This window comes from Anabrus simplex, chromosome 2, assembly GCF_040414725.1.
Source record: "Anabrus simplex isolate iqAnaSimp1 chromosome 2, ASM4041472v1, whole genome shotgun sequence".
Taxonomy (NCBI): Eukaryota; Metazoa; Arthropoda; class Insecta; order Orthoptera; family Tettigoniidae; genus Anabrus; species Anabrus simplex.
Genome location: NC_090266.1, coordinates 2,498,405 through 2,521,881, shown reverse-complemented (window position 1 = coordinate 2,521,881; position 23,477 = coordinate 2,498,405). Strand labels below are relative to the sequence as shown.

Sequence of the window (23,477 nt, the reverse complement as noted above, 5' to 3'; positions counted from 1 at the left end):
CGTGGTCATGACGTCACGGAGTCAATGAACTTTCGCTGGGGTCAATGACCTCGGGTGCTGACGCAGCAGAAACCGTGCTGACGCCAAGTGCTTGGGAACCATATTTCCCTACTACTTATGTACATATTCAGATTAATATCCATATTTATATACATAATAGATTCTGAAAGCCTCGGCCAATTAACTACACGCCACAAGCTCTGTGGTTATTCGTAGGTAAAATAACCTCCTCCATTCCCCTAGCATGACGCAAAGTAAGAAGCCGGTTTATACGTAAAGCCCTATCCATTACTTAATTCCTATATCTTCATTTCGACCACTCTCAGACAAATTTACCAATTTTTGCATCCAGTCATTCGCGATTAATTCATGTTTGAAGTTTCAGACTTACAAACAAAATATCCCGAACCCATCCAGCTTTCACTGTTGTACCAATGTGAAGGCAATTTCGCCTGCTAACTCATTGCGTGATTCAGTATCACTTACTGTACTGGGAGTATAATAACCTTGCATCCTTGAAATAATCCACATTTACCACTTTTGTGTTCCGCCTCAATTCTACTTCGTTGACATCACATTAGACCTGGAAACGTTCGTGCAAATTATAAGAAGGCTTTCAACGCAGTCTGTCGTTGGCTGCTTACTGCAACTCCCACCTTTCAGTATTTGCTATGCAACACAGGTGTGTCTAACCCCAACTAATACAGCCATGCTCATGCCGATTAATTAGCCAAAATTCTATGATACATTTCCAATTTCATGGTGGGGCAAAACATTGGAAGTGGGCAGGATATGTCAACTCTGACTGTTACATTCGGCTGCAAAGTTAGAACAGCTGAGAAGGAAACATCAAACACTAGAATTGCTGTTTTAAAATGTTTGAGGTCTCTTTTCAGCAAAAGACGTAATATATTAGGGCGTCCCTGGAATACAATATATTACGGCTTATATGGTACGGCCTGGTAGTCTGCTACAATTACTGAACAACATAACATTGGAAGATGAATAAGATTTATCCATGTGTGTGTAAGAATATCTTTGACAGAATTTTAGGAAATGCGAGGTAAAGAGTAGACAGGGAATCCGCTAGCTGGGCTACATCCCTGAATGCATATCATTGATTGATTGATTGATTGATTGATTGATTGATTGATTGATTGATTGATTGATTGATTGATTGATTGATTGATTGATTGATTGATTGATTGATTGATTGATTGATTGATTGATTGATTGATTGATTGATTGATTGATTGATTGATTGATTGATTGATTGATTGATTGATTGATTGATTGATTGATTGATTGATTGATTGATTGATTGATTGATTGATTGATTGATTGATTGATTGATTGATTGATTGATTGATTGATTGATTGATTGATTGATTGATTGTAGGAGAATAGGTGGCATACAGTGATGCTGTAGTACAAACAGCGAGGGAATGCCTATAACAACTGTGTGTAAGGATGGAAAAAGGCGAACATCCTGGTGGGATGATGAAGTAAGAGCAGCTTGTAAACCTAAAAAGGAGACTTATCAGAAATGGCTCCAAACGAGGGCTGGCGCAGACAGGGAATTGTACATAGATGAAGGAAACAGAGCTAAACAAATACTTGCCGATTCCAAATAGAAGTTGTGAAAATATTTTTATAATAACCTGGAAATGCTAGGCCAAGCAGCAGGGATACCTTTCTGGAGAGTAATAAAGAATCCTAGGAATGGAGGGTATAATGAAATGAACAGTCTTGTGTGGAATTCAGGTGAACTCATAGTACATCCCAGCGAATCACTGGACAGGTGGAGGGATAATTTTGAAAATCTACTCAACGTAAGGGGAAATCCCCATGGTGGTGTCGCGGACATCGGAGCTCATGGGGAGGAGGAAAATGATGTTGGTTATATTACGCTTGGGGAAGTGGAAAGGATGGTAAATAAGCTCCATTGTCAAAAAGCAGCAGGAATAGATGAAATTAGACCTGAAATGGTAAATTATAGTGGCAAGGCAGGGAAGAAATGCCTTCATAGAATAATAAGATTAGCATGGAGTGTTGGTAGGTTACCTTCAGATTGGACAAACGCATTAACACTACCTATCTATAAGCAAGGGAACAGGAAGGATTGCAACCACCATCGAGGTATCACATTGATTAGTGTACCAGGCAAAGTATTCACTGGCATCTTGGAAGTGAGGGTGCGATCAGTGGTTGAGAGGAAGCTGGATGAAAAACAGTGTGGTTTCAGACCACAGAGGGCGTGTCTGGGTCAGATTTTTAGTATGTGCCATGTAATTGAAAAATGCTACGAGAGGAATAGGCAGTTGTGTCTATGTTTCGTAGATCTAGGGAAAGCATATGACAGGGTACCGAGGGGAAATATGATTACCATACTGGATGACTATGGGATTAAGGGTAGATTATTAAAATCAATCAAAGACACATTGGTTTTGACAACTGGGCCGCATTTAGAAGTTATGGTAGAATGAGTTCTTGGTTTAGGGTACTTAAAGGTTTTAGACAAGTCTGTAATCTTTCACCTTTGCTGTTCGTAGTTTACATGGATCACCTGCTGGAAGGTATAAAGTAGCAGGGATGGATTCAGTTAGGTGCAAATGTAGTAAGCAGTCTGGCCTATGCTGACGACTTGGTCTTAATGGCAGATTGCGCCAAAAGCCTGCGGTCTAATATCTTGGAACTTGAAAATAGGTGTAATGAGTATGGTATGAAAATTAGCCTTTCGAAGACTAAATGTGTGTCAGTAGGTAAGAAATTCAACAGAATTGATTGTCACATTGGTGATACAAAATTGGAACAGGTAGATAATTTCAAGTGTTTAGAATGTGTGTTCTTCCAGGATGGTGATATAGCAAGTGAGATTGAAACAGGATGCAGTAAAGCTAATGCAGTGAGCTCGCAGTTGGGATCAACAGTATTCTATAAGAAGGAAGTCAGCTCGCGGACCAAACTAGGTCTACATCGGTCTGTTTTCAGACCAACTTTGCATTACGGGAGCCAACGCTGGGTATCATTTTCATAAGTTAGAAGTAACATACATGAAAGTAGCGAGAATGATTTGTGGTACAAACAGGTGGAAACAATGGCAGGAGGGTACTGGGAATGATGCGATACAGGCTAAGTAAGGAATAAACAAGATGGGTGAAGCTGTACGCATAAGCCGACTTCGGTGGTGGGTCATGTGAGGCGAATGGAGGAGGATAGACTACCTAGAAGGGCAATGGACACTTATGGAGGAGACCAAGACGAAGATGGTTATACTTAGTTTCTAACGATTTAATGATAAGAGACATGGAACTAAATGAGGCCACAGCACTAGTTGCGGATAGAGGATTGTGGCGACATTTAGTAAGTTCATAGAGGATTCAAGACTGAACGCTGAAAGGCATAACGGTCTGTAACGATGATGTATGCATGTATTATTACGGTGGTGAACTATTTAGAACATTTTGGGCTTTGAAATGAGTATTCGTTATTCCATTTCCCCGTACGACACCGCCTACCTACTGGAAAATCGTACAGTTTCCATAACAACCTTAGTGAATGAGTGAGAGCTCCCCCGGAAGTAAACAATTAATTAAACATAAACACATGGTGGATTCGTACTACATACAAATGAAGCATAGGAAGAAATAAATGCTCACACGTTGTCATTTTTTTCCAAGAGGTTCACACCAGCAATGACTTCAGCTTCACATCATAGAAACGCAAAAGACTTGAATTCAGTCGCTGTTTCTACATCGTTAAATGAATAAAGCGTCATACCCAGTCCTACATATCACACAACCGTAGGAACGTGGTTAAAATACAAACTCCCAGGAACAATCAACGGTGCTGCAAAAATAATAAAAGCTATCCAAGGCTATTTTAATAAAATATGCCTGCATTACGCTGGCATTTAATGTCAGAAGACACTTCTACATTATAAGTGAATCAAACAATCCACATGTCCTATATTTCATTTAGATGATAATCAATTGATGACAATCTCTGAGCTTATTATATCTGCGTGTACGCAATCTCACTTCAAGTTAATTTATGTTTACCAAATTATTTAGGTAACTCTTTTTAAATGAACTGGGATATGCATTATCACGGCGACGGAAGAATGGAAAAGGGCTTAATGAATTTACAACCTGCTGTGAAATGGTAGACCATCTTCTAGATGGAATTCGAACTCAGGCTCAAACCTACGCGACCCTAAGGGTATAGCAACCTCACTCGCTGAAACATTCTACAGCGATGTAACGTAATGTAAATAATGTCTCACAAACCTGCAGACGGAGTCGGATGGCGTCCTCTGGAAAATGCTTGTGACGAATCTTCTTGAATTACGTCATTGATGAGTGTTGCCCATTTGATGACAACGCCTTCTATAGCACTTTTAAGGAATAAGTCTATAATCTCCCCGGAACTGGAAAGAGAGTTAAATTCTAGTGATAAATATCATATAGTTCTTATATTAGTCTGAAATTAAGAGACAATTCATTAATCTTCATATACTGTTATAACACACTGCATACAAAACAGTATCCACTAAGTTTCAATCCACACACAAAGTAATTACTGTGAACACAATACTATTATTTCAATGGAAATGAAAACCTGTCATTGACCTGGTCAGGGATGTACGATGGGGTCGCCACTCCCAAAGTGACTGATAGATGCTATGAAATGAGAATGGTGAGTGTTGCTGGAATGAAAGATGACAGGGAAAACCGAAGTACCCGGAGGAAAACCTGTCCCGCCTCCGCTTTGTCCAGCACAAATCTCACATGGAGTGATCGGGATTTGAACCACAGTATCCAGCGCTGAGAGGCCAACGCGCTGGCATCAATCAATAATAATATATCATAATAACATGTAGAAACGAAATAGGCATTTCCTTGTGTGTTCAATTTCGAATCGTTACTCATTAATCATCAGATCACTGAACTTGTGTATATTCCACATTTCAAGCTGGTATTGTATTATGAGTGGCATGAAGAAAGTTTTCAGCCGCACATAGAATAAATATTCTAGTACAGGTGCCAATTTAGTACGTCATAATACTTCATTGTTTATAATATAGAGCGGGCAAAATGTATACTATTCAATTTCCCTAAAGTGCATGCTTATCATCAGAAGCAAAATGCCATAATAATATATCAGATGATTAACTCATTTTCGAAAAGTTATTATTATCGTTAATAATAATCGCGGGGAAAGTAAACAGACGCTCAACTTTTAAAACTTATCATCTGTCTACTTACGGGCTACCAGAACCAGTATATCAAACGAAAACGTTCCTTCTGTAGCGATTCAAACATTATTGATGCACTTGAGAAGTATGACAATGGTATTAAGTTTTCCTCGGATATTTCTGAAGAAATTAAGAGAAAATTGTTGGAAAAACTATCGGCCGAGAGAAGTTCTGTGAGAGGATCCGCGTGTCAATCGACACGTTAACAGGCTGAACGGGAAACCACATTTTACTGACTGCAATCAGATAAACAACACAAGGGACTGCGTAGGTGTTCAAATTGGAAAATCAAGGGTCGTCGCCGGAAAACAGTGTATTTTCGTGCAACTTGTGGAAAGAAACCTGGTTATGTTTCGTATTGTAGCACACAGGAGTCGATTACAGGACTAAAGGTGTAGGTGTGAAACAGTAGCCAAATCAGCCCTGTATATAAAGATACATCCCTTAAATCACGCCCCTTCTGAACAAACGTTCTCTATTGAAGTACGGTGAATGTCATTTAAACTTGCTTCTTTCTATTTTTCATTCTTATCACCAAAAGAATTGGGATGCAGCACTTCAATCCTTTTCACTAATAATTAATTCTACTGTCAACAATTCCACTTCCTTTTCACCTGCAAATTTATCCCTAGGAGGGGATTTTCATACCTCTCAATCTTTAAATTGCGATTTACCTTCTTTGTTATTGTCCCTGCTAAACAATTATAACTGGGAATTGGCTTCACTGAAGTTATGGGCAATGGAGATCCAACGACGGACTCACGTTCGTAGGCATCGTCCTTCCAAATTCAAAGTTTGTGATACGGTATTATTGAAAAACTGTTCACATAGTTCTGCTGAAAGTCATATTTCGAAAATATTTTGTTGTCGTTGAAGAGGTCCTTTTCGAATACCAGCATTTCCAACTTCAGCTAATGTCTTACTTCAAGAAATTTGTAATTCTTCAGAAATTGAAAGAGCCGATGTTACACAAATAAAATGTTGAGCAATTTTGCTCTACTGTCTCCTTCAGTTCATTGCATATCTCACCCTCCACCCACCGTGAGTTAACGAGGACTTCCCCATAGACATGTACATTCTCACGCTCATGGATATATAAACAATTCTCAGACCGCAGAATAGTCACTTTTAAATTGTATATTTTATTGTAAAAATGAATTGGAGAAAGGTATTCTAAAGCACTATATTGTATTTCAACCCCTCCTTATACTGGGCCGGGCCATTTTTCTTCATACTTCCGTTTTAGCCCTTCCTGTCAAAATTTTGTACTATATCCGATACTGATTTCCTTACATAGAGTTTCTTGACTAGTTTATTTTTCTTTTGTAGTCTTCTATCATTACTTCTGGAAACCCATCACATTCGAGAAGACACTCTCGTCGGTTGCTCAATACATCATCCTGCACTCTGGCTCTTCATTTCTCTTCAGATTCTCATCGTAAATCCTGATTTTACATGGCCCGGGGAATACGCAACGATTGAAAACCTTACCACACAAATGTTCATCAATGCATCTGGCCGCAGTCACGGCTCTCCCCGGATGTTCTGGCAATCATCAAGCTTAAGGCCCTCAGCTGCCTGATCTTCCGCTCCATGACTTCCGACGTCCACTGTTTCCAGGAGATCCAGCTGTATTCCAGTAACTTAAGTGCACATTAATATATAAGCCCGACAAACCACCCATCAAAACAGTCCACCCTTCGCTTTGATGTAGCTGGAGGGCCTAGTCCTCAACATTTTCCCGAACATCTGAGAACTTGTGCACGGTGAGCAAAAAGGAGACATTTATTTATATGTCCGTGTCAGTATAAGGCTTACTTTATCATTAGGACGCTTTCACTCCCCATCCTGAGGGTTAGGACTCTTTCTGGCCTGTCAATCAATCATCAATGATCTGCATTTATAGGTGGCAGATTTCCTAACAGTTGTTTACCTAGCGTTTCGTAAAACGATTTCAAAGAATTAGAAAATGTATCGGCATTTACCTATATAATGTATTCCAATCCCTTACTCCTAGTCCTATAAATTAATATTTGCCCCAAGTTTTCCTCTTGAATTTCAGCTTCATCTTCATAGCATGGTCTTTCCTACTTTTAAAAGTTCCACTCAGGCTTATTATTCTACTAATGTCATTCCACGCTTGACAGCTCAAAACATCTTCTCCTTGCTCCCAGCCCAAAGTTAGTAACACTACTCCTCTGTCCGATCAAATCGAACTGCTTTTTTTGGGACTTTCTGCTGTTCTCGAATCAAGTAATACGTCTCATGCACTGGAGTCAACTCTAAATGGGTTCTTAAGAGATTAATACGCCCTCTCCTTTACATCCTTACTACAACTCCTAAATACTCTCATAACCATGTGAAATGATGTGCAATATTTCTTAACAACCTCCTTCATACCATTACCACAATGAAGATCATTCCTTATATTAACACCTTGGTACTTACAGTATTCCCCTTGAGACACTATCACCCAGTCAACACAACAATCAGAACTGACATGGCTTCTCATATCTTACTACATCCCCGTGCAGTAGAACATCATCCGCAAATAGCCCTATCACTTGTCCAATAATACTGCCCTAACGCTTAACCTACTCTAATTCTCTTTGCTAGAAATTAAGCCACCTATTCAACAGGTTTTTTGTCTATTCCAATTGCCCGACGTTTTGTCAGTAAATTCTCATGATCTACCCTATCAAAAGATTTGGCTAGGTCAATAGCGATACAGTCGATTTGACCTCTTGAATCTAAAATTTCTGCTATAACTTGCCAGAATCCTACAAGTTGAGCTTCATTGGAATAACCTTTCCTAAACCGAAACTGAATTCTACCAAACCGGTTAGTAATTTCGCAAACGTGTCTAATATTACCATAAAGAATGCTCTGCAAGAGATTACAAGCTACGCATTTCAAGCTGACTGGCCTGTAATTTTCCTATTTCTGTTTGTCACTCTTTCCCTTGTACACTGGGGTTACTATTGAAACTCTCCACTCATTGGGTATAGCTCATTCATGCAAAGATTAATCTAATAAGTATTTCAGATATAGCACTCTATCCCACTCTAAATCCCCAGAAATCTTAATAATCCCTCCTGCTTTTATAGCCTGCAACATTTTCACCATTTTTTAAATGTCTTTATTATGATAGGTATATTTCATTAATTCCAGGAGAGTGGGCTTGGTAAAGGGGAAGAGAAGGATGGAAAAGTATTAGAATACCTTATGTTTTGTGGCTAAGGAGGGCCTGATCGGAAAGATATATTTGTACTTATTCATTTTCTAACTAATTTAATGGCAGGGCATTATATAACACATATATTTGAGCTCTGAGTACACCAGAAACCAATAACTGAATTGCAAACATGAGAAATACAAGAAAATATGAGCTGAAGTAACATAAATGCAGATGGATATTACTTTGCCCTAGTAAGTACTGTTCAAGTACCTGGTAAGGGTCCCATACACTAAAAGCATACTCAAGTTGAGGTCTCGCCAGAGACAAATATGCTCTCTCCTTTACATCCTTACTACAACCCCTAAATACTCTCATAACCATGTGCAGAGATCTGTACCCTTTATTTACAATCATATTTATGTGATTACCCAACTGAGGATCATTACTTATATTTATACCTAGATATTTACAATGATCCTCAAAGGGAACTTTCACCCCATCAATGCAGTAAATAAATCTGATAGGACTTTTCCTATTTGTGAAATTCACAATCTGACTTTTATCCCCATTTATCATCATACCATTGCATACTGTCCATCTCACAACATTATCGAGGTCATTTTTCAGTTGCTCACAATCTTGTAAATTATTTATTACACTGTACAGAATAATATCATCTGCAAAAAGCCTTATCTTTGATTCCACTTCTTTACACATATCATTGATATATATAAGAAAACATAAAGGTCCAATAATACTGCCTTGAGGAATTCCCCTCTTAATTATTACAGGGGCAGATAAAGCTTCACCTACTCTAATTCTCTGAGTTCTGTTTTCTAGAAACAGAGTCACCCATTCAGTCACTCTTTTGTCAAGTCCGATTGCACTCATTTTTTCCAGTAGTTTCCCATGATCTACCCTATGAAATGCCTTAGATAAGTCAATCGCAATACAGTCCATTTGGCCTTCTGAATCCAGGATATCTGCTATATCTAGCAGAAATCCTATAAGCTGAGCTTCAGTGGAATAACCTTTCCTAAACCGAAACTGCCTTCTGTCAAACCAGTTATTAATTTTGCAAGCATGTCTAATACAATCAGAAAGAATGATTTCCTAAAGCTTACATGCAATGCATGTCAAACTAACATGCCGGTAATTTTCAGCTTTATGCCTATCACCCTTTCATTTATATACAGGGGCTACTATAGCAACTTTCCATTCATTTGGTAAAGTTCCTTCATGCAAACAAGAATCAAACAAGTACTTCAGATATGGTACTATATCCCAACCCATTGTCTTTAGTATATCCTCCGAAACCTTCTCAATTCCAGCTGCTTTTCTAGTTTTCAACTTTTGTATCTTACTGTAAATGTCATTGCTGTCATAGGTAAACTTTAATACTTCTTTAGTATTAGTCACCTCCGCTATCTGGACATTATCCTTGTAACCAACAATCTCTACATACTGCTGACTGAATACTTCTGCCTTTTGAAGATCCTCGCATAAACATACCCCTTGTTCATTAATTATTCCTTGAACGTCCTTCTTGGAACCTGTTTCTGCCTTAAAGTACCTATACATACTCTTCCATTTTTCACTAAACTTAGTGTGGCCACCAATTACGCTTGCCATCATGTTATCCTTAGCTGACTTCTTTGCTAGATTCAATTTCCTAGTACGTTCCTTCAATTTCTCCTTATTTCCACAGCAATTTCTAACTCTATTTCTTTCCAACCTGCACCTCCTTCTTAGTCTCTTTACTTCCCTGTTATAATATAGTGGATCTTTACCATTCCTTACCACCTTTAAAGGTACAAACCTGTTTTCACATTCCTCAACAATTGCTTTAAACCCATCCCAAAGTCTGTTTACATTTTTATTTACCGTTTTCCACCGATCATAGTTGCTTATTAAAAACTCCCTCATGCCTGTTTTATCAGCCATATGGTACTGCCTAACAGTCCTAATTTTGATCTCTTCCTTTCTTTCACATTTATTTTTAATTACCACATAAACAGCTTCGCGATCACTAATATCATCTATTATTTCGGTTTCTCTATACAGCTCATCTGGTTTTACCGGCACCACATCCAGAATTTTCTTACCTCTAGTTGGTTCCATCATTTTCTGAATCAGGTTCCCTTCCCATATTAACATATTTGCAATTTGTTGGTCATGCTTCCTGTCGTTCACATTATCTTACCATTTGACACTTGGTAAATTGAGATCACCCGCTACAATCACTTTCCATTCCTTATCGTTTCCCACATAGCTGATTATCTTATCAAATAATTCTGAACCAGCATCTGAGCTACCATTTCGTGGTGTGTACACTCCAAAGACCTCAAGCTGCTTATTTTCTTTAGAGATGAGCCTTACCCCAAACATTTCGTGTTTGTCATCTTTAACCTTTTCGTAGCTTACAAATTCTTCTTTCACGAGAATGAACACTCCCCCTCCTACCATTCGTATCCTATTTCTACGATACACCCTCCAGTTCAGTGAGAAAACTTCTGCATCCATTATATCATTTCTCAGCCATGATTCAACTCCTATTACAATATCTGGTAAGTATATATCTGTTATATTCTTTAATCCTATTCCTTTCTTTACAATACTTCTACAGTTGAACACTAACATTTTTATGTCATCCCTACTTGATTTACAGTTCCCTGTTCCCTTAACACCGCTCCCTAGACCACCCTGTTTCCTTGAATGAACCGTACCTCCCTATAACCCTTATAAACAAATTTCAAATCTTATGTGTACCACTGCGGTTTAAATGAAGGCCATCTGAGCGCAGATCCCTATCTCCTACCCACCCACTAGGATCTAAAAATTTCACTCCCATTTTCCCACATACCCACTCTATTGTCTCATTTAAATCCCCAATCACCTTCCAGTCAGTGTCCCTCCTACACATCACTCTACTGATAACAATCTCCGCTTCCTTAAACTTCATCCATGCTGCATTTACCAGATCCCACACACACACACACCCCACTATGTAGGTACTTATACCTGCTCGTCTTACGTTGTTAGTACCAACGAGAATCACTACCACCTTCCACTTTCCCTCCACCTTCTCTTCTACTTTCCTCAACATCTGCCTTAACCTAATTCCGGGATAACACTCTACCCCGGTACCCTTTCCTCCACACACTTCCCCGACATGTCTAACGATAGAATCCCCCATGACCAGAGCCTCAACCCTACCCACCTCATTTGATCCCCTCCATCCTGGTCAGTCCTATATTTCCTGACAGCTGCAGAAGCTACTTCCTCCTCCATTTTCTCCATCCCATGACCCTGTTCCATCTGTCTTTTCGTATCCACTATTCCACATTTCCATTTCCTACCTCTTCCCTTTCTCCTACTTCCACACTTCTCGGCAACAGTTCCCTGTTCCTCATATTCCCTCAGTTGTTCTACCAGTAGTGACTCGTACCGATTTCTCACCGACATTTGTTCTGAAATTTGATCCTGAATGGAGCCCTTAGCCTGCTATATCCTTCCCCTTAATGAATTAGACCACCAGTATTCCACGATTCCCCCCTTTCCTTCCCATCCCTCTCTTACACCTACCGTATCCTGTACATTGTTTGGAGACCTACTTTCTTTCCCGTCCTCTGAGAGAATTCTATTTATTTCCCTCAAGCTCTCCAACTCCTCCCTCATTCTACTTAATGCCTGGCCACACCCACAGTTCCTACACTCGTACTGCTTAGCCATTTTTTAACTAAATAATGAAAAGAAAAGGAAAAATAAAATAACTCATTCTGTGCAAAATAAAAATGAAAGGAATGATATATTGTCTAGGTTGTTAACAAAGATCATACGACAGTAAGTTAATATAGGCTACTACTACACTACAATACCACTTAATTGTACTATTTTTTAATTCTACAACACGCTAACACGATGAAAATTTCTGTTTATTACTGGAAACAGAGAAAAGTGCACAAGAATTACACAATTCTTAATTGCAATTAATTACAACGAGAGAATTTTAGTAAGAGTGTTACTACAGATACCACAGAAATGGTACTATACTACACAAATATTTCAGAGTGATAGAATAAACACGCCACTCTCTAATAAGATGCTACAATACACTACGATAATTTTAAACTACGTTCAGACGTATTCTAATTACAACAGGTTATTACCAAGCAAAAACAGAAAAGAAAATTACCATTAAAGTTCGAAATTCGCAAAACTACTCAAAATCATAGAATAGGCACTCTAATTTCTAATTAGTTACTATACTACAATATAATAATGTTAAAACTACGTTCAGATGTATCCTAGGTTATTACTAAACACAAATAGACATGAAAATTCCAATTAGGCCTAAATTTAGATATTCGCAAGGACTACCGGTAGGTACTCAAAGATTACCAACAAAGGTAAACACGTATAAGATTGATATTAGTACTACTTTGTTCTACTATGCTGTAATAGAAATGGAACCTGCCGTTTGCACAAAATTATGCACGAATATAACAGGCAAGATACTATCTAATATACCGTATCTACACTACAATTCTCAACTGAAATGCGGTTATGTGATCTTTACAGATGGTGGGTTACCATTATTTTCCCTACTCCGCGGGACGGAGAATAAATGTGTCCTTAAATGCTGTAAAATATGAGGTTGTTTACAATAATTTCTGTCTAAACTACGCCAGGGACTTGAATTGCAATTATTGGAATGTAGGAACTTGATTAATATCTAACCGCTCAAAAATACTGAAATTTCGAGAGTTGAAATAAAAATTACTGATACTTTAACTGCCTACTCAGAGCTACAAATGATCGGAATACAAGAATCACCTGATTTCTATTTATATTTTTTGATACACTACACCCTTTGTTCACAGACTGTAGCCAACAATGCCAATATTTGAATAAGAAGAGCAAGAATAATCAATAACAATTACGACTGTTAACTATTTCGCAAGTGAAATACTGTCTATTTCTCTTGAAATCCTTTCTTTAAACAAAATTTACAACACTATCGTGTTATTAAAAGAAGTTATTACCTTCGTGATAGGTGGGACCGTTGAACTGCTATTTGAAATACCCTGTCAAATGCCTGCACTAATAGATATAACCGCTGCCGAAGTTACGACTCTTATTAATATCCCGTCTTTGTAAGTATTTTATCAACAAACCTATTGATATTTTAATATTACTATTAAAAATAAAGAGATATTTTTTCTTTCACGCAGACCTAAATTACAGGTTGTAAGTTGTAATATAGCGAACTCCTACTGAACTATTCAGTGTGAAAACTGAAAATATGCCACAAATCGCAGATTACTACAAACAAACACTAAACACAATTATTTGTGGAGCAAAATGTATCACACACACACACACACACACACACACACACACACTACTTAATCATTGAGATAACACAGAGCTCTTGGAAAAGTAACCACTCGCTAGCGCATCCAACGAGTTAATCAACTATCAGAGAAGCGCTCACACTCAGTAATTTTGTTTCTAAGAGAGCATCATCAATAACAAACTTAAAGTAGAAAACCGAGATAATTTTCTGGAGGCTGGAATCGAAGCCGGTCCAAGAAGAATTCAAGGGAGGTTTGCAGTCGGCACTGAAGGAAAATGAAAGTTATGAACGGCCGTCAACCAGTTTGCAAACTGATGTGTATTCCGTCTTGAGACGGCGAGTCGTACACTCCCGGTCTCTTTGCAGTAATAACCGCATAAACATTAAGGGTGGTGTGAAATATAATACTCCGCTGTTAAACTGTCCGTAAAATTAAACCCTGACTGAAGTAAAAACAGGCACTTCTAGGTCTATTTAAATCAAGACCCTCATAAGAATAATGAGCAGAGGGAAGGCATTTTAACCCGAGTAGATCAATACAGTGAAATGAATAAGAGTACTAGAATTTCTACCTCTGTTTTAACATGGGCAGGCACTATTCACACAGCAACCTAGCCTTGTTGAGTTCATAATAAAAATTATCTCAAGTAAGAGAAGTGATATACAGTATAAATAAAGAGTTCCACCTCAGTACGATAATAGGTACGACGATCTGACTGTTTTTTCCAATATTTTAATTAAATTAACACATGTCAGCTAAGAAGAAAGTTTGACCAGACCCCCTATCATAAACAAGTATTATCAGCAAGCATTGGACACTATACTAAAATAATTAATTACGCATGATTATTATTATTAAGTTGCATCAGATACTAGATATAGCATTTTAATTATTATCCATACCAGACTCCCACGTTCAAGTTATTTACAAATCAATCAATCAATCAATCAATCAATCAATCAATCAATCAATCAATCAATCAATCAATCAATCACTACTGATCTCATTTAGGGCAGTCGGCCAGGTGGCAGATTCCCCATCTGGTTTTTAGCCTTTTCTTAAATAATTTCAAAGAAATGGAAATTTATTGAACATTTCCCTTGGTAATTTATTCGAATCCCTAACTCCGCTTCCTAAAAATGAATATTTGCCCCAATTTGTCCTCTTGAATTATAACTTTATCTTCATATTGTGATCTTTCCTACTTTTAAAGATTCCATCCAAACTTATTCGTCTACTGATGTCCCCCGCGCCATTTCTCCGCTGACAGCTCGGAACATACCACTAAGTCGAGCAGCTTGTCTTCTTTCTCCCAATTCTTCCCAGCCCAAACTTTGCAACATTTTTGCAACGCTAGTCTTTTGTCGGAAATCTCCCATAACAAATCGAGATGCTTTTCTTTGGACTTTTTCCAGTTCCTGAAACAGGTAATCCTGGTGAGGGTCGCATACACTGGAAACATACTCTAGTTGGGGCCTTAAAAGAGACTTATATGCCCTCTTTTTTTACATCCTTACTACAGCCCCTAAACACCTACATAACCATGTGCAGAGATCTGTACCCTTTATTTACAATCCCATTTATGTGATTACAACAATGAAAATCCTTCCTTATATTACAGATGTACATAATGCTACATACTTAGTATGATCCACAAAAGGAACTTTCACCCCATCTACGCAGTAATTAAAACTGGGAGGAAATTTCCTATTTGTAAAACTAACAACCGTACTTTTAACCCCGTTTATCAACATACCACAGTCTGCTGTCCATCTCGCAACATTATCGAGGTCACGTTGCAGTTGCTCACAATATTATAACCTATTTATTACTCTATAGAGAATAACATCATCCGCAAAAACACTTACCTCTGATTCCACTTGTTTACTCACATCATTTATATATATATAAGGAAACATAAAGGTCCAATAATACTGCCTTGAGGAATTCCCCTCTTAATTATTACAGGGTCAGATAAAGCTTCACCTACAATAATACTCTGAGATCTATTTTCTAGAAATATAGCAAACCATTCACTCACTCTTTTGTCTAGTCCACTTGCACACATTTTTTCCAATAGTCTCCCATGGTCCACCCTATTAAATGCCTTAGATAGGTCAATCGCAATACAGTCCATTTGGCCTTCTGAATCCAGGATATCTGCTATATCTAGCAGAAATCCTATAAGCTGAGCTTCAGTGGAATAACCTTTCCTAAACCGAAACTGCCTTCTGTCAAACCAGTTATTAATTTTGCAAGCATGTCTAATACAATCAGAAAGAATGATTTCCTAAAGCTTACATGCAATGCATGTCAAACTAACATGCCGGTAATTTTCAGCTTTATGACTATCACCCTTTCTTTTATACACGGGGGCTACTATAACAACTCTCCATTCATTTGGTATAGCTCCGTCAACCAAACAATAATCAAGTAAGTATTTCAGATATGGTACTATATCCCAACATATTGTCTTTAGTATATCCCCAGAAATCTTATCAATTCCAGCCGCTTTTCTAGTTTACAACTTTAGCATCTTATTGTAGATGTCATTGTTATCATGTGTAAATTTTTATACTTCTTTAGCAGTAGTCTCCTCCTCTATCTGGACATTATACCTGTAACCAATAACCTTTACATACTGCTGACTGAGTACTTCTGCCCTTTGAAGATCCTCACATACACACTCCCCTTGTTCATTAATTATTCCTGGAATGTCCTTCTTGGAACCTGTTTCTGCCTTAAAATACCTACACATACCCTTCCATTTTTCACTGAAATTTGTATGACTGCCAATTATGTTTGTCATCATGTTATCCTTATCTGCCTTCTTTGCTAGACACAATTTCCTAGTTTCTATCAATTTTTCCTTACTTCCACAGCCATTTCTAACCCTATTTCTTTCCAGTCTGCACCTCCTTCTTAGTCTCTTTATTTCTCTATTATGATAAGGTGGGTCTGTACCATTTCCTACCACCCTTAAAGGTACAAAACGGTTTTCACATTCCTCAACAATTGCTTTAAACCCATCCCAGAGTCTGTTTAAATTTTTATTTACCGTTGTCCACCGATCATAGTTAATTTTTGGAAACTGCCTCATGCCTGCTTAATCAGCCATACGTTACTGCCTAGTAGTCCTACTTTTGAGACCTTCCTTTCAATCATATTCATTTTTAACTACGACAAAAACAGCTTCATGATCACTAATGCCATCTATTATTTCGGTTTCTCTATAGAGCACATCTGGTTTCACTAGCACCACATCCAGGGTATTTTCGCTCTACTTGTTCCCGGCACTTATTGAATCAGCTCTTCTTCCCATACTAGCTTATTTGCCATTTGTTGGTCATGTTTCCTGTCGTTAACATTTCCTTCCCAATTGACATTTTGGAAATTCAGATCTTCCGCTACAAGCACATTTCTTTCCATGTCGTTTCCCAGATAGCTGATTATCTTATCAAGTAATTCTGAATCAGTGTCAGCGCTACCCTTTCCCGGTCTGTACAGTGTACACTCCAAAGACATCAAGTTGCCTATTATCTTTAGAAATGAGCCTTACACCTTGAATTTCATGTTCTTCACCTTTAACTTTTCGTAGCTTACAAATTTTTGTTTCACCAGTATGAATACTGCCCTTCCCACCATTCCTATTCTATCCCTACGACACACTCTCCAGTTCCGTGAGAAAATGTCTGCATCCATTATATCATTTCTCAGCCATGATTCAACTCCTATTGCAATATCTGGTAAATATATATCTATTAAATTACTTAATTCTATTCCTTTCTTTACAATATTTCTAGAGTTCAAAACAAACATTTTTTTGTCATCCCTACTTGATTTCCAGATCACTGTACCCTTATCACCGCTCCCTAGACAACCCCGTTTCCCTGAAAGTACTTCCCTATTACCTTTCCAAACAAATTTACTAACTTGTACGTACGACTGCGGTTTAAATGAAGGCCATCTGAACGCAGATCCCTATCGCCTACCCACTCATTAGGATCTAGAAATTTCACTCCCAGTTTCCCACGTACCCACTCCACAGCCTCATTAAATCCCCAATCACCCTCCAGTCAGTATCCCTCCTACACATTATTCCACTGATAACAACTTCCGCTTCCTTGAACTTCAAACGTACTGCATTTACCAGATCCCACACATCTCCCACCGTGTTGGTACTAATACCAGCTTGCCTTACGTTGTTGGTACCAACGTGAAACACCACAACCTTTTCCTTCGCCTCCTCCCTCTCTTCTACTTTCCTCATCATCTGCCTCAACCTAATTCCTGGATAACACTCTGCCCTGGTTCCCTTTCCTTCACACACTTTCTCCATATCTCTAACGATGCAATCACCCATGACCAGAGCCTCAACCAGACACATCTAATTTGATCCCCTTCCCTCCTGGTCAGCCCTATCTTTCCTGACAGCTGCAGAAGCTACTTGCTCCTCCCTTTTCTCTTTACCTTGACCCTGTTCCACCTGTCTTTTCCTACCCACTACTCTACATTTCCATTTCCTACCTTCAACTTCCACACATCTCAGCAACAGTTCCCTTTTCCTCATCTTCCCTTCGTTGTTCTACCTGGAGTGATTCGTACTGATTTCGCACAGACACCTGTCCTGAATTCTGATCCTGAATAGAGCCCTTAGCGTGCTATTTCCTTCCCCTTAGGACATTAGACCACCTGTCTTCTGCAACAGCCCCTTTCCTTCCTCTCCGACTTGTGCACCTACTGTAATCTCTACATTGTTTGAGAGCGGCCTATCTTCCTTCCTATCTTCTGTGAAAATCCTAAATATCTCCCTCAAACACTCCAACTCCTCCCTCATACCCCTCAATGCCTCGCCACACCCACAGTTCCTACACTTGCACTCCTTATCCATTCTTTACGGAATAAATGAAAGAAAAGGAAAACTAAAATAACTTATGTGCAAAGAAATGAACGGAACGATATATGGTCTGCGATAGTACTCAAATATCACACAACAATAAGGTGATTAATATGCGACTACACTACAATACTACTTAATCGAACTCAATTTTTATCCTACAACATCCTAACAGGATAAAAACTGCTGTTAATTACTGAATACCGAAAGGAATACACAAGAATTACACAATTCTAAACTGAAATCAAGCCTTATTACAACAACAGAATTTTAGTAAGAGATTTTCTGCGGATACCTCTACTAGGCCTATACCGGTACTTCACAAAAAATTTACAATAATAAAATAAGCACGCTAAATTCTAATAAGATATTACTCGTATACTAGTGTACAATACACTACAATAATTTTAAGCTACGTTCAGACGTATCTTAATTACAATACTGGTACCATATGCCACTACTAATCACAAACGGAAATGAAAATTGCAAGTTTGAAATTTGCAAGAACTGTACCCAAGATTAACAACAAAGCTAAATGCTTAGACAAGTTGTTATTAGTACTATGCTCTAATAGATACACACGAAAGATACACACAAATATAGCAAGCAAGATACGGTACTACCAAGATATACCGTATCAACACTACAATTCTCAGCTGAAATGTGGTTATATGAATTTTTACCGCTATTGGATTACTGTTATTTTCTCTACTGCGCGGGACGGAGAATAAAAGTGTACTTAAATGCTGAAAAATAAGGTGTTGTCTACAATAATTTCTGTCAAAACTACGCCGGGGGCTTGAATTGCAATATTAATGGGATATAGGAAGATGATTATTAACTTTTACTCGATGAATAAACGAAGGTGGAAAGTACAAAGTATGCAGAGATCTAAGATCACAAATTATCGGAATAAAGTAATCGGCTGATTTTGTATTTATTTACACAACTACCAAGTGCATGTAGCAACAATCGTCAACATTTCAAAAACTGTTAAGTACCGTAATTAACCAGTGAAATTATCGTGTATTCTCTTTAACTTCATTTACATCGAAGTTTACAGGCGTATAGTTTTATTTAATTTAGTAAATTATTACCTTCGTGGTAGTTTGAACGGAATTCTGTACGAAATATCGGGAAAGTTGCGGCGGAAGTTACAATGAGTTACAACTGCTTAAGACAATCTGCCTTTCTACGTATTATACTGAACCCATGACGTGTGTGCCCTAAGAATTTTAAGTATGAAAGTTACTTCATGAGGCCCCATGTTAATGGTGATGAGCAGCTTGAACATAGTCTTGATATCACGGAAACAGCACGTGGCGAGGGAGTGGCTACCTTCATTCCCACGCTGGGATACGTGACGTCATCCGCACGTGTAGGCAGTGGAAGGATACAGAAGGAGTTTATGTCGAATAAATATAATTAAATTGAAGAATTAGTGATGCATGCAATATAATGATGGTCCTGTATTAAAAAAAAATTGTCTTTAGTAAGACAGATTTGGGACTGCTAAGAAATTTCTGGGGATTATTTCAGAAGGGCGCGTGTGTCTAGCGTCCCCACGCAAAGTCGACAGATATGTAGTGCCTATCAAATGAGGTCATCTAACCAGTTAATTTAATGTGCATAAATTTTTTAATGTCCAGGAACACTACCGATAGCCATGTAGCAAGTATGTGGTTACATCAAAACTCTTTTAAATGCGGTTCATTAAGTCAGAAAAGTTACCCAAATTTTCTTGGCGGCAAAGGGAAAATGCCTGGAGAGAGGGGGTACTGTCTATAAATATAGAATGGACGCCATGTTGAACACCTGCATTTTGTATCGTGAGGCTGAAGACAGGGGGTTGAACTGCTCTGTAAATCGATCAACAAAATAGACTAAGTTCAACCGACAGATTTTAGCCGATGTGGCTGGGGTCTTGACTCCATGTGGAGATAGTTTTTCTTTGAGCAGAAGTAATTGTATAAAAAAGGACGGTCAAGAAACCGAAGAAGTTTTTATATATTTGTGTGTGGTAAGGGAAGTAATTTGTGTGCGGGAAATAAATACTATCATTCGAGTGCGATCAACAAAATCAACAAGTGAAGGGTATTTATACATTTTTGTTTTATTCCAGGAAAATAAATAAATATTATGATGTACAGCCAGAAATGTAAAATGGATAGATAAACGGCGGAAGGTCACGGGTGAGCCGAAGGATGGAATCCGACGTAAATCTAACGTAGGTGCCTTGCCATCTTACCACCTACTATACCTTGTTTTGTGATGTCAAACTTATGTGCAATTGAAATGGGTTTCTATGATGCAGTTGGTCACCCCTATGTTTTGGGCGAATGTCAAAATATAACGAAAAGTCATTTGTTTTATTTTCTGCTTGGATAAATTAAAAATATTGCGAGTGCCGTGTGACATGTAAAAGTTATTAGTGAGAGTTTCGAAGTGATATCATGTCCAGAGTAGATCGTCAATTTCCATGAATTTATTGCCTATACTTTTGAGGTGTTAACTTGAGATAATTTTATCTGGCGTAAAATTTCTCTGTTTGAATTTTGACGTAAATGATGCAAGAAATCCATGGTTACCCACTTTCAATCGAGCGGAAGATCGCTGTCGGGTTGAGAATATACAGTGATGAATTTTGTCACGAAGGGAAACGTTATTCTATGTCCATTTAAACAGTGCCTGACTGACAATACAAAAGAGTCGAATTTTGAGAGTCATTTGTGAAATCCAGTTTTGGAAAATACGAGATCATTATGCGAAGTGTTCATTAGTAATGTAATTGTTGCGTATTATGCGTCGTGGATTCTAAATATTTTATTCCATTTCTTCGTTAGTGAGAGTCGTCGAGTTGAGGCGGAGTTCAGAGTTGTCGCATGAGTTGAGATAGGATTTGTGAATCAGGAAGCCTGTAAATGTGCCGGGATATGTATAAGCCCGAGGGAGATTTTGTGTCATGTTTGGGATGGAAAGTAGAACTAGAGAATCAATGTGTGTATTAATTTGCGACGTGTACAATTATTGTAGGGCATTTTGAAGTATAATCTATTTGCATTTTGCTGGTCTGAAATATCGTATTTGTTTAATTATGTCGGCGAAGTTACAGGTTTCATTCTGAGAGGCCAGTCAAGCAAGACCAAACAGATGTTTCATATCACAACAGAGCGGGGGTCCTGTCTCAAAGCCGTCAGCTGATAGGAGTTCGCAGCTCGAATAATGGAACGTGCAGAGTGTGTTACGCATTGAAACGAGATCGCATTTCTTGGCAGTGGATGTCAATAATTACGGAATCTAGTTGGAATTTTCATCCGGGAATAACGTGTGTGTTATTAGATACTGTAAATTTGATTAATTGAGATTGTAATGTACATTTGAGACCATTAACTTAGAGTATAATGAGCGAGGTTAGCCACTTTCAGGGTTGTCCAAATTATAGAGCGATGGTAATGATTGTTTTGTTTGTGAGGGGCGCACAAAGCTTCACGGAAATGTTATGACAAGATAGGACATCGTAATCGGTTTACATTGTACGGCGAGTTACTTATGGTTTTGTACTTAATTATCAGGGTTATCCAAGTAGTAATAATGGTTAGTATTAGATTAAATTAAAGTGTGATGTCACGAAACAGGATAAATACTGGAAATAAGTGATGTAAAATTTTCCAGCTACCGACGATGTACATCCAACATGATTAAAAAATGAATTACGTCAAGACTTGTGTAGGGGCTTGTGAAAGAAACCATTCGTCCGCGGAGATAAGATTTGTTGTTCATTAAGGTTTCATTAAATCATTTAAAATTATTTAATTATTAAATTCAGTTTAAACGTGTTTTGAAATAACTTTAAATCAAGCGAATGACTTGAAGATGCATTCTGGAAATCTTAGTTTATTTTTCTGGGGAATATGTAAATGTTAACGTAACGATTAAGGGGACATATTCGAAGGTAATGGATTTTACTGCCACAAAGTATTGTGAGCATTGCTGTTATTGCATTATTTGGATTTGACTGATGGAGCAGTAAATATGCTGGGGTTAGTAAAGTGGAAACTTTGGTCATCAACCGATGTAACTTAATTGTATTTAGCCTTCAGCTTAGAAACTTGGATGGTCATGGGATCATCAACCTCAGTGACTTAGAGTAGGGCCATATGCCACCGTAGAATCATTTTCCTTGCGGTCATTATCCAAAAAGACTTTAAAGTAACTTAGAAGTTTAGATGTTGGTCCATGACATAGTTGCAGGTCACATCGATTCAATTAAGGGTCCATGCCATATAACCACTGTGTGGCACACACCGATTGGACTGCCTTAATTATACTCAGAGTCCAGAGTTCGTGTTACGAGGACTGGACCATAAAGAATCACTATGATGGCACATGTAGTCTCACATGGAAGCCGAATCTAAGGATTTCCAGACTTTCTTTTCTTTAATTAATAATTGAGACAATGGTTTCTAATAAGGATGCGCATCAGGCAGTTATGTCAAAGGCTCACACCAGTGTTCTGACCTTCTGTGTAAAATGATTGTGGTGTCCAGTGGACACGATTGGATCCCAATGATACCGATGATAAATGATTAACTCTTCAGGGATTACTTGAATAAATAAGAATATTTTTAACAGACCTTTCATTTGAGAAGATAGATTAGAATTACTGAAGCTTTACCTCAGCAAGTGACGAAGAACCCGATACGACCCAAGAGACAGATCTCATGAAATTTTGCTGATAGGTAAGGAAGGTAGGTATCCTTCATTGTGGACCAAAAGGGTTCAATA

The 23,477-nt window shown here is 38.2% G+C and overlaps 1 protein-coding gene across 1 annotated transcript in view; it reads right to left on the bottom strand.

The window, feature by feature from the left end:
- Window positions 1–23,477, bottom strand: part of LOC136863901 (dynein beta chain, ciliary-like) — a 5,220,903-nt gene that overhangs the window by 4,951,064 nt on the left and 246,362 nt on the right. The window contains exon 5 of the mRNA XM_068226514.1: window positions 4,290–4,429. Within this exon, the coding sequence (XP_068082615.1) occupies window positions 4,290–4,429 (140 nt within the window). The remainder of the gene's footprint in view (window positions 1–4,289; window positions 4,430–23,477) is intronic.